Genomic DNA, 13,151 nt, shown 5'->3' on the forward strand with positions numbered 1-13,151 from the left:
AGTATCGAATAGACGTGGAATTAATCCTGGGAATTGATCTTCACCCAATCTTTCGACTAAGGCACCCAATGCACGAGCCGCTGTCCCTCTTGTATTTGGAACAGGGTCAACCATCGCGATTTCGACCTCATCAATCAGTTGTTGTAAGTATGGGACTAAATCTTTAGTATCAACCAAAATAGCCATATTACCAACAATTTTACATGCCTTTCTCTTGGTATTTGCAGATCTGTCATGCATACCACGATGAATGACATGAATAATTAGAGCTAAGGAAGGACCATCAATATAATGAACAAATTGTGTTTGAATTAGAGAATCAAGTGCTTCTTCAGTATACTTGGTTGGATCACCAATAGCCTTAATTAAAGTAGGGACTAATTTTTGAATTTCTGGATTTCTGATCACTTCACCAAAACGTTTTAGAGACTCATCTGCAGATTTACGAACTTCTTTATGAGAGTCGTTCAAAACAGCTACGATTTCAGGAACAATCGTTGACAATGAATTTGATAATTGAGTTGGATCTAAATAAGCCATATTACCCAATAACTCAACGGAACCTCTTTTCGTTCTCCAGGATATCTCATCCAAATTCGATATAGCGACTGGAATTAATTTCTTTACACCAAAACTGGTAGTATGTGACATAATAACCTTCGTAGCTTCTGCAGTTGTATGTCTGACTTCTGGAACTGAGTCACCTAAATTCTTCAAAATATTTGGAAGAACTTCAATAACATATGGTTCGAAAAATTTACCTAACAATTTTGACAAGTATTCAAAGACATATGCTGCAGCTTCTCTTCTCTGTTGATCCTTCTTATCCTCAGCAGCTTCAATTAAATTACGAATGATATCAAATTCCGATAGAGAAGATATACCATAACCTTTAACAAAACCAGCAATACCCCATGCTGCACCTTTTCTAACCATGACATTACTATTTGTATCCAAAAGTTTTGCCATCAAAACATCGATATAATTACTAACCTTTGGCTTAAATAAAACTACCAATGGAGCAATACATTCTGCAATAGCTTGTTGAACATCAGTGGAAGGTGTATCCAAAGTGGCAACCAATCTCTCAACGATGGTATGAATTCTCGAATCCGTTTCATTTAAATGTCTTGCTAATGAACCATATAAGATAATAACATTTTCTCTTACATCAATTTCAGTTGAAGAAGTTAGGGATTTATCAAAAATTGGAATTAATTCTTCAACTTTACCAGACCCATGCGTATCAATGATTGCTATACCGGCTTCCTTCATTTCTTGTCTGACCAACAAATTTCTATCACCCAATGCACCTTCTTCAACCAAAAATTGGATAGTATTTACGACAGTTTTATCACTATCTGATAATAATTGGGCCATTTCTTTTAGTGCTATGGCAGCTGTACTTCTTTCTTCCCAAGGATCTTTACGTTCTGCAGCGGTGACAACTACCAATCCAAAGTCATCGACAATTGGTTCCAGTGGTTTTGATTTTTCAGAGTAAAACTGTAATAATGAATTCAAGTTAGATTCTAATGAACCAGCCAACTTTTTGTTCAATTCATTTACTGCTGCTACGTAACCTCTAGCTGCAAATAAACGAATACCACTGTCTTCTTGGTTGAAGTAGGAAAAGAATTCATCAATCATTTCCTGAGAAACTTCAAAATGGCTAAATTCCCAAATGAAGTCAGCAATAGAGCGAATAGAATCATGCGAGTCAAATTTACATATATATACCTCAATAGAGTATTTCATGAAAGGCTCCAATTCAAATTCATTGTCAATTGCTTCTAGAATGGTCGATCTAACAAATTCATTTGGTGATAAAACACCTTGTAGAAGAATTTCTAAATCTTCTTTGGTAGGAGAAACTGAGATAGTTTGACTTAATGCCATGAAACAATCTCTTGCAATCTTTGCTTTTGATGCCAACAACATCAAAGAAAGCAAAACCTTCAAAATTGGGACTCTTGGAATTGAAGGATCTTCAAATGCTTCTGCATGGGCAGCAATAATATCTAAAGCTAATAATAATTGTTCTTCCTCCTTATCTTCTTCGACAAACTCATTTCTTGAGACTGGTTTGTCAGCATTTTTAATGGCAACCTTCTTACCTTCTTCGAAAACTGTGGTTAATAATGGTAATAGATATGTTAAACTTGTTGCATCTAACGGTAGTTGATCGGAAACAAATTTAATTCTAAATAAAATTCTTGACAATAGGTCTAATAAAGGTTCTTCTAAATAATTTTCTGGAATATTTGAGATAGAGTGTACACGTAAAGTGGCAAGACCAATAAAAAATCTGGTTTGATCAAGTCTAGAAGTAACCGAGTTTGACAAATCTAAGAAAGTGTGAATAGCAGATTCTTGAACTAAGTAATATGAGTTTCTGTTACCCAATAAGTTTAATAATTGTGTAACCGCAACTGGATACCAAGTTTCACGACCATTATCTACTTGTATTGAATCATTTGCAAGTTGTTTTATTAACTGGATACCACGCTGCAATTTCAATTTAATGGATGTGACATTTGCTCTAATTTCGGATTCTTTAGAAAGTTGTTCGTTTACCAATGCTTGCTCTTCTTTGGTCAACTTTTTCACTGATTTTTTAGCTTGTTCTTTTCTTATATTTTGCTCCCATTTCAAAGTTTCATAATCCTTGGAATTTTTATCAGCCAACTTATTGTTCAAATTCTTTTCTAATACATTAACAACTAATTCACCTTCCGCAGTATTAAAAATCTCGAAGTCTTGAGTTGTCAATTTGGAAAGAGCTGTAGTATTTAAGTCAGTTTTTATTAATTCTGATAATGGCCCCACAATTGCAGCTGGGTTAACAAATGAACTGTAGGCGGCAGATTTCAATGCACAGTTAGCAAAATCGGAACCTGAAAATTTTGGGTTACTTAAGACATTTGCTATTTTATCAATTATTTCAATTGCATTTGCTTGAACAATTTGAGAAGGATCTTGTTGAGCGTGTTGAACTAAACCAGCCCATCCATTTTTCAACTTGAACTTTTCTGATTGTGAAATAAGTAGTTCACTGATTAAAATCTTTGATGATATGTCAGTATTGTCCAATCTCACTGAAATAGCATTGAAAACAGGAGTTATATATTTATAGGAAAATTCATCAATTAAGATATCATCCGAATCTTTCAATAATTCTTCTATTGATGATATGATACTCATACCAATAATCTCTGGTTCTCTGATATAAATATTTTCTAACAACTTTATGGAATGTAATCTTTGTTCAGAAGTTAAAGATGTTGATAGCGTTATGCTTAATAATGCTGAACCTACGATTGGAGTACCATTAAAAGATTTAAACAAATCTACAATTTTTGCCTTGATATCTGATGCACCTAATTCATAGATACGGTGGATAAATTCAAAACAACCCAATAATGCGATGTGATTATTTTTTAAACTATGACTAAATGTTTCTGAAATAAATTCAATACATTTATCCCCAAACTTCAATAGGATATCTTTTGATGCATGAACTGAAGCAGTCAAAAATGAAATAAACCATATTTTCTTTATTGCTGGTTTCTTTTCGTTAAAACCGTTGGAAATAGTTTTATCGGTTTCTTCAATGGTATCTTCAATATAAAAATAATGTACAAAGAAGGCATCTAACATTTGTTTTAATGCAGCTTCATTTGATTCCTTACTGACGTATTGTGTTAGACCTTTAACAACTTCATTGGAAGACTCTTTATAATATCTTGGCAAATGATATAAAATGATTGAAGCTGTAGTTTTGTAGTCGGCATTCAAGTTGGATTTTATATTTTTGAAGACTTCAGCTATAAATTTAGATAAAGTTTCAGAGGTTGTTAAATTTGATGAGGAAGAGGTCAATACGGTCAATATAGTAGTCAATGCAATAATTCTAACATTTTCTTTTGAACTTTTTAAAGATGAGAAACATTGTGTCATTAATTTAGATGATGTATGAATTTTCAAAATATCAATATTTTCAGAATTAACAGCAGAGTATAGTTCATTCAAGGTTTCCAACGATGATTCTGGTGCTCTCAAAATTGCCTTTTCTAAGTTAGGTAAGAAATGGGTATTAAATAAGTCTAATGTAACGAATTCATATAAAAATGGAGATAATGAAATTTCCAAACAGAATGGTGAAGGTACATTTTTGCCCAAGATTACTTCTTTACCAATAAAGGCAGAGCATTCAGTAACATAGTTTTCCTTAAATTGATGATGTAATTTTGGTTGTGACGAAAGTAATTGTGTACATGATTGAGATAAGGAACCAATTATGAAGATTGCACCAGAGGTAGGTAAATTTAATTTTGTAAAATTTTTTAAAGTTAATTCTAATATAGAAGATAAAATTAAAACATTATTTTCGGTATTCAATTTAAAACATTTAACAAAAGTTTTCACTGAACTTTGTAGAATACTTTGACGGATTCTTCTTCTATGTTGATTTTGTTTTGCATGAGATTGTTTTATATTTTCTTGATTATCAAGAGCTGATTCAATACCATGAGTTAAAAAAATATGAGATTGTATTAACAATTCGATATTTTTTTTAAAAGAATCGATATCTCTAGTGATGAACAAAATGAATTGGTCAACCCATTCCAATAGATTTAAATAGTCTACTACAGCTTTGCTACCAGGCTTTTCACTTGAAATTTTTAAAATGAATTTACTGTAATTTTCTAATAATCTTGGTTCTAAATCTAAAATAGATTTGAAAATAGAAACAACTAAATTCTTTGATTTAGCATCCTGGTAGATGGAGTAAGTATTTAATAACACTGCAGAAACATAAGACAAGTCACTAAATTCTAACGTTTCACTTTTAATTAATTGCTGCAATTGTTGCAAAAATGGAATTCTTTTTGATAATAGAGAGTCATGACAGTTACGTTCTAACAAAGGACATAATTCCTCCCATGATTTAGAATTACTGGAAGATAAACTGTCCATGTTGGTACTAATTTACGACCAATTGAAGTTGAGTAAACTGGTACTGATGTGTAATTTGTAGAAAAAAAATAATATTAATATTAATAGTAATAATAACAAATTATTTTTTTATTATTATTAATATGTACCAGAATTACGTGCCAGGTTCTAGAGATTAAGAGGATATAGTAAATATAACCAAGTGGAACTGTCCAATTGACTCAAAAGTCTGTATATATCTTTTTATTGCTAATTTCGAAATGATAATTGGTTTCGAATAACCTTTCAATTCGAAATTGGAATAGTAGGTTAGTGATGAGATGTAAAAAATCTCGAAACTAAAAATCGAAAAATCGAAAAAAAAAAAAAAAGCTTCAAAAAATGCCCTAACAACGGAAAAAACTTCACCGTTCAACGTGACCATTACAGCTAATTTTTAATTCATCGTATATTATTTTTTTGTATCATACATTACGATGAAAAAATTTTCTAGGTGGCTACTGGTGTTTGTGAGTATCAATGTTTCGAAATGGGTTTTAAATCAGTACAACAAGCTCAAAGAGACAGGCAGACAGACGTAAAAGTAAAACGAATACTATAATGATGTTTGAAAAACTGGTCTTGAGTATATAAATAGGATGGAAACTTGATTTTTTTAAAAAAACAGAATGTATAATCAACGAGTTTTGCTTGGTTCTATTTCTATTTTGTTCTTTCTTGACTGATTAATATTCTCTTTTTTTTTGTTCAGTTTAAAGATCCTTATCAACTATTACAGTCGATGAGGATAGGTTATAGTTATGTTTAACATCTGTGTTCGAGAGAACTCTAGTTATCCATTCTGTTCAAATCTAAGTTCTTAACTTTGAATTGAAACAATTGGGTCGATGTGGATTGTGCCGTGGCTGTTTCACCACCTTAATAGCGGTGCTTTTAACTAGTATAAACTGAGGCTGTATTTTGTTAACAATTTATTTCTTGCTTGTTTGTAGTTACGCTTGCATCCTTTCTTGTGTTATAAAATTAGGGGTAAATAGAAGTTGGAATGTGAATTTGGACATCCAAGTATACTACCTACATAATCAAATGAATAATATTAAAGAATATATATATATATATATATATGAGTGTAAAAAAATAAATGCAGAGTATGGAAAGTTCATTGAGCTTCAATTAACAATCGAAGACTTTGTAATATTTGGATATTTCATAATCAGGGGAAGAAGAATGAGTTCATTATTTTTCAAAATTTAAAACTTAAATTCTAAAATCTAAATCCTAAATCCTAAAACCTTTCTTTTTGGTCTATATCAATAAATCAAATCACTTTTAATTCATTTTCAATTTTTGTCAATTCTTCTGGAAGTCTTTTCTTGATATTGTGTAATTCTTTAGATATTTCAATACAATCAACGCATCTCATTATCATCCTGATATCGTTCACTAAAACTGACGCTTTGTGAATTGTTTTAATGACACAATCAACCGGAGGCAGTGAGTCTTTCGATAATAAATTATCTAGAACTAAAGGATTTGTTCCATATGTGGAATTTGAATCCCTAGAAACTCTAGGGGATTTCACTCTGTTTAGTAATGGGTTTTGACCATCATTAAGTTCGGTTTTAGAATCTATCTTATACAATGGATCAACTGATTCATCCATATTATTAGCTTGAGTAACTTCCTTTTGAAGCTTTTTCATAGACATTCCTGCTAGTTCATTATTGCCATCGTCATCATCATCATCATCAGATTCAGATTGAGACAAATCCAGTTCTGATTCAAAAATGCCATTTAATTCTTCGTTGCTGAAACTAGGCTTCTTAACTGTAGAAAGAATTGGTTCATCAAATGCATCATCTTTCAAGTTTAGAGACTTTATTTGTTCCTCAATTTCGGTTGGTGTACCAATTTTAGCAAAAAACTCAGACTCAGGTTCATCACCTTCACTTGTGGTTCCATGCATTGAATAACTTGAAGTTTTACTACCTAAGTTAGAGTCTGAACGAGTTGGTATATCAGAGAAAAATATTTCCTTATTTAAACTTGACTTCTTCCTTATACGACCCAATGGATTATAATATGAAGATCTTGGTGAATGTATATGTAGCTTAGAAGGAAATGTTCCAGATCCGGTAGAGCTATGACTGTCCCTATGATCATATGCAAATGTTGTAGGTGTATTCAAAATCGAAGAGCATATACTAGATTTTCTTGTATTCGACCCGTACTTACATTCACAAGTTTCACTTCCACGATGTGTGTTTATTGATGATGATATAGAAGCACTTTTCAAGACATCAACGTCAATAAACCCATTATTAAGTGATCTCAGAGAATTTTGGTAGGTGTCTAACTGTTTATAAATATCATTATTTGAAAGATAATTTGTTATTCTTTCTAAATCACTTGGACAACACTTTGCAACTCTTGCTTTAATTATATTCTTCAGAGATTTGCATGCAATATACAAGTTTTCTTCCTTTCTTGATATAACGGAATATAAAACTTCTGAAACTAAATTGTACAACAAAGGTACTTCATAAAGTTTAGACATTGCAAGTAAATTAACGGCCACTGGTGCTATTGTCCATTTATAGTTTACTTGTCCTGTAAAAAAGAATTCTGCAAATGCTTCCGTCGATGCTGTTGTCCATGGCATGTATAAACTTCTTGGTGTTAACAAGGGATCAAGTTCTAACATATAGTTTGAAGATAATGAATCAGCGGCATCGGAATTGTTATGATGGAATATACTATTTGAATCAGAAGCCGTTGAATTTTTGTGATAACTTGGTCTGTGAGGAGAACCTGCTCCTTGAGAGGTAAATGTAGCTCTACGACTTGACAATACCGGATTATCAATTATTTGTTGAGCCTCATTCAGCAATTCTTTATCCAAAAAGTTATATGAATTTGACCGTCTGAAATCTAAATCAGGATAACTACCCTTCACACCATATGATGATCTTCTCGATGAAAAAGGACTACTTTTCGAAGATAAATTAAAGGGAACAGATGGTACTTGTGGCAAAGGTTCAGTAGGGGCTTCCGAATTTGGTGGTATAATGATATTCAATGATGCCAAAGAAGCAATACCGGTTGCCTGTTCATACATAGGCTGTGAGGCATGGGAGTTACTTGATCTAATAGACGACGCATTATCATATGAATTGACACTATTGTTTGAAAAAGTTGAATCATTTCTTGGTCTAGCAAGATCTTGAGATTCCTTTGACGAAGTAAAAAATTCGCTAGGTAATAGATCCTGCATACCAACCAAAGATGCCATTTTTGCTTTTGTAGAAGATTGAGCTGTAATAATATCCTGTGGAGTTGATGGGGTCATTGGATCAATTCTTGGCATTGTAATTGATGAACTACGGCGAGGTTTTGTTTGAGGGGTCAATGTTGTGTTCGTGTTAGAAATAGATAAGGCTGGTAATTTAGTAGAATCAATAGACTGGTCAGTACTCTCTTGAAAAGGTACTCTAAAGACCATACCTGTTGTCGAGCTTGTTGTGTCAAATTTTGATTTATCAACACTCTTATTTGATCTTAGACTGGATATTGATTGATGTGATGGATGGGATTCTAAAGTATGCTCAGTTATGTTTTCTTGTTGATGCTGCTGTTGAGGTTGTGGATTATTCTCTGTCTGTGGCAATTTCATTGACGAATATGAAGCGATGTTGAATGGTGTTGCAATATTTTTTTGTGACCTGTATGGAGAAATAGTTGTTATTGTTGGAGTTGATTCCTGGTCATAACTAGTGGCCAATGACCTATTAAATCTATTGAAATGGTGGTCAAAAGAAGATGATTTTGAAGATTGAGATTGTAAACTCAACTGGGTTAAATCAATTAAAGACATATCCAAGCCAACCTTTTCATATTCAGAACAAACTTTTTCATATCCGTTTGCTAACAATAGATCAAAATATCTTCCCCATCTTTTCCGCAAGAGATAAATAGGAACACCGATTGTATCACCTTCGAGAGTGATGAATTCAAAATCTGATAGAGACTTTCCAAAAACATCAAATGCATCTTTACCTAGGACCATAGCATAAGGTGGGAACAAAAAGTTCATTGATTGACCGATTTTAGAGGAGATATACTGAATATATTTTTCGAATTGAGAAGCTGGGATAACTGATGGAATATTTTCGACTTTATCTTCAACTTTTGATCTCGTATGAAATCTTTTTAAATCCGAATGAATTTGGTCAGTTTGGTTCGAACTGAGTGAATAATTGCTTATTAAATTAAAACTTCCATTCGAGGTATTTAATACTGGTAAAGATACAGAAAGTAAAGTATCGAATTTCTGAACAGAAGTTGCATCATTTGTTATTGAGGAAGTACCCAAAAATAAAATTTCGTGGTGAGAAGTCCAAGCAAAACATTGAAAAATCTGGGTTTACCAGAAAATAAATTTGAATCTTTACAATTTAAATTTAACTGTAACCAATTACCATTTTTAAAGGAATATATCCAGCATTTAAAATTTTCCAAAGTACATTCGTTTTGATAACCTGCAATAATCATACATTCATTTCGATAGGCACAGCCTATGGGCGAAATAAGTGAATTTAGTATTTTATTGATATCACTTTTGTTATTGTTTGTCCTAATACCTTTAGAGCTTTGAATTAAGGGTAATGCAATCATTGGAGAGGTGTAACTTGAAGGGTTTTCTGAAATATTTTGTGTGATATCGATGCCTATATTAGTATTGAGGTTGCTTATTGGTGATTGTGATGAGGCTATATTATCATTGGTATTGGTTTTACAACTTTGGGGTAGTGGTGAGAAAGAAACTAAAGTAGGTATATTTACATCATTATTGGTGATTAAAGTTGAAATGTTGTTTGTATTTAGTAAAGGGAAAGGTTTTGAATTATAATTCAAAGTGGTTAATTTTGAAGGGTTATCCAATTCCCAGCAATTTTTGGTGATGTTATAAGTGTCTAAAGTGAAGATGGGTTCATCATTTATATCGTACCCGCCGACAATGATTAATTTTTTATCTTCATTTTTTAATTGGTTTATATTTGAATATGGACTTGGATTTTGATTTTGATTTATATTTGATAATGCAGAAGAAGTAGGTGTTGTCTGTCCTGAATTAAGGGATGGTAGTTGTATATGCATAGTATGGTTATAACGTTGTATTATATTTTGATTGTTTTTGCTCAAACAGTACCATTTTTTAGTGGTTAAATCTAGTTTCCAAAGGTCATTAGTGGGTACTAATTTATAGTTTTCTGCTCTTGGACATAAAATCAAGCCACCAAAGAGATAGATAGCGGAATCCAAATAGACGATTGAATGAAATAAACGGGATAAAGCAAAATCTGTGTTATCATTTGGTATGATGGTATCAATTTTTGACCATTTTCTTGAGATCAAATCGAGATGAAAGATTTGTGGAGAAATGTAATCTTGTAAAGATTTAAATTTCAAAGATAGTTCTTTTTCTTTTGCAAAGAATAGCATTAATTCTTTTTGAATGTTCATGCTTGTCGATAGTTTTGCAGGTAGAGTTAAAGGTATTGTCAAACCACCGTGTACATATATGGATGATCTTGCCAAGACAGTAGCTGCGCCGGTTCTTGCGTTTAGTTCCAGTTTATCCTTCCAGTAGTGTTGAGTTTGGTTTTCGTTGCTAGTATTGGTATTGGTATTGGTATTGGTATTGGTATTGTTATTTGCATTTGCATTTGCATTGGTATCAGTATTGTTATTTACGTTTATATTTGTAGTTGTAATGGTATTGTTGTTTGAAGTGGAAGTGTATTTTGGTAAAGATAGATCATAACAGACCGAATGAGACGGTTGCAATACAAACATGGTGTCTATCTATAACTAGTAATCAGAGGCCAGATGTGTATAGGATGTGAAGCTGCAGAGTATGATGAGAGTGAGATAGACTATTTAAATATATATGTGTGTTTGTGTGTATATGTTTATTATATATTATGTTGTTGAACTCTAAATGATGATTTGCAATATATAAAATAGACACAACAACACAAAAACACAAAAACACAAAAACACAAAATTAATATAATATAACTGTTATTGAAGGACACAAAAGCTCAAAAGCTCAAATAAAAAAAAAAAAAAAAAAAATAATAGAAATCCAGACAAACTAAGAGATAATCAATAAGGTATAGTTATGGATATATAGGTATATTGATTTTGTATTCACCTTGAGTTATGTTATGTTATGGTCTCATGACAAATCGGCATCCAGCCCAGAGAATGAGAGAGAGAATACAAATCAAATATTTGGATTAAAGAGATTAAAACACCAAACAGAACAGAATCGGTGATTAATAACAGCCATTTAGATTAAAAGAAAACACAACAACACAACAAAGAAGTACAAAATGATACCACAAACAGACACCTACAACAAACACCAAGCAAAAATCTCCAACCCTTTTTCTCTATACTATACACTAGACGTTCGTTAGTCATGACACACAATCATCCCAAAAAAAAACAACATAATACAACAACGGCACGAGCAAGAGAGAGAGGCAGCTTGGGAGGAAAGGGAGGAAGAAAACAACTGAATGTTACCCTGCCATAGTGCCGAGCAATGGAGAGGACATGGTGGGAAGCACCGCATCACACCACACCACACCACTCCGGTTTCGCTTGGCTCTTGTGTTCTTATCTTATCTCGTCTCTCTGTGATTGAGACCGCTCTCGGCCCCACATACAAATGTACCATAGAGGTTACCCTCCTTCAGAAAGGACTCGTTCAACACGACAAGAGACATCGCTGTTTTATTTTTTGTTTTGTTTATTCCCATCTCTCGCTGTACTGTACTGTACTGTACTGCACTGCACTTCAATGCACTTCAATGCAGTGCATTGAAGTGTCTTGGCCTCCTGCTGCTCCCGTCCCCTTGTGTTTTGCCACCGACCATAAATTGTCTCTTTCGGTGTCTGTCAAGCCAAACAAGAGACCTATTAGTAATAAACCAGAACAAGAACAAGAACAAGAACAAGAACAAGAACAATTGTGTTCCATCTTTCTTTCTTCAATCACAACTAGATATGATATCTCACTCTGTCCCTGTTTGTTTTCCTAGCCAGAGCAGAGCAGAGCAGTGTCAGTGTCAGTGTCAGCAAGAGTATATTGCATGGTTTACCCGGCTGTCCAGAGTCTCTCTCGTCATTTGCAATTATGGTACGTATGATGAGAGGAAATTGAAATCGACACTCCGTAAGCTCACTCACTGTCTTATAATACTCTATCGTATTGCCAATGTCCACGGACCATACATTTACCCTACCTTCCACCTTTCTTTTGTCTGGTTTGCCACTGTCAGAAAAAGTTGTTGTTTATTTTCTGATTAATTTCCCTCTTCTTCTTGTTCTTCTCCCTTTTCCTTTTCCTATTCCTTTCTGTTTGGTCCATTTCGCCTTCGTCTCGTCTCGTCTCGTCTTTAGTGGTTTTCTTTCTGTTGTCCAGTTCTGGTCTGCCTCTGGTTCCACTCCCACTTCCACTTCCACTTCCGTTTTCAAATACAAATACAAATTTTTTAGTTACTAGTTACTAATCAATCAGACAAGCAAGAAAAAAAAACATAAAAAATTTAAATTAAAAGAAAGAGGATCAACTGGACTGATAATTAATTATCTTGTATTATTGTATTGTATTGTATTGTATTGTACTTTTTGCAAGCAAACGCACTCTCTCTCTATTTGTATCGAGCAGCAACGAGATTCTAATCGTTCTGGGTTTTCATTATATTTTCGATCGAGTTATATACACTTTCACTTTACTTTAGTTCAGTTCAACTTTCACTTTTACTTTCAGTTCAGTTTACTTTACTTTAGTTCCTGTATACTCTTATTCCCCCATCCTATATTCAATTATACTATACTATATTTACATTTACACTTGTATTTATATCTATACTATACTATACTATACTATACTATACTATACTATACTATACTATACTATACTATACTATACTATATTCTATCCCATTCTATTCCATTACATACTCGTCCAGGAATATATTTCATCAAAGCCCTTATCCCCCCCCCCCCTTCCATCTCTATTTTGAATATACTTTTTTTAGTCTATTTTATTTAGTCTCTTTTTTTATTTTTTTTTGTTTTTTTCTTAACTTTGGATACTTGGAATTTAGAATTTAGAA

At 32.8% G+C, this 13,151-nt stretch overlaps 1 protein-coding gene and 1 further gene across 1 annotated transcript, besides 2 other annotated features; both read right to left on the reverse strand.

Moving 5' to 3' along the window:
* Positions 1–4,980, reverse strand: GCN1 (Gcn1p; the record flags this gene model as incomplete). The annotated part of the gene is made up of 1 exon (XM_001643812.1): positions 1–4,980. A coding segment is annotated over one exon (4,980 nt), but the record flags the coding sequence as incomplete, so codon positions are not given.
* Positions 4,981–6,277: 1,297 nt separating this feature from the next.
* Positions 6,278–9,313: a sequence feature (similar to hypothetical protein; correction of possible frameshift sequencing error~similar to Saccharomyces cerevisiae PMD1 (YER132C) and MDS3 (YGL197W)).
* Kpol_495p2 lies at positions 6,278–10,815 on the reverse strand (the record flags this gene model as incomplete).
* Positions 9,316–10,815: a sequence feature (similar to hypothetical protein; correction of possible frameshift sequencing error~similar to Saccharomyces cerevisiae PMD1 (YER132C) and MDS3 (YGL197W)).
* Positions 10,816–13,151: the final 2,336 nt, after the last annotated feature.

Source organism: Vanderwaltozyma polyspora, genomic scaffold, assembly GCF_000150035.1.
Source record: "Vanderwaltozyma polyspora DSM 70294 KpolScaffold495 genomic scaffold, whole genome shotgun sequence".
NCBI classification, from domain to species: Eukaryota; Fungi; Ascomycota; class Saccharomycetes; order Saccharomycetales; family Saccharomycetaceae; genus Vanderwaltozyma; species Vanderwaltozyma polyspora.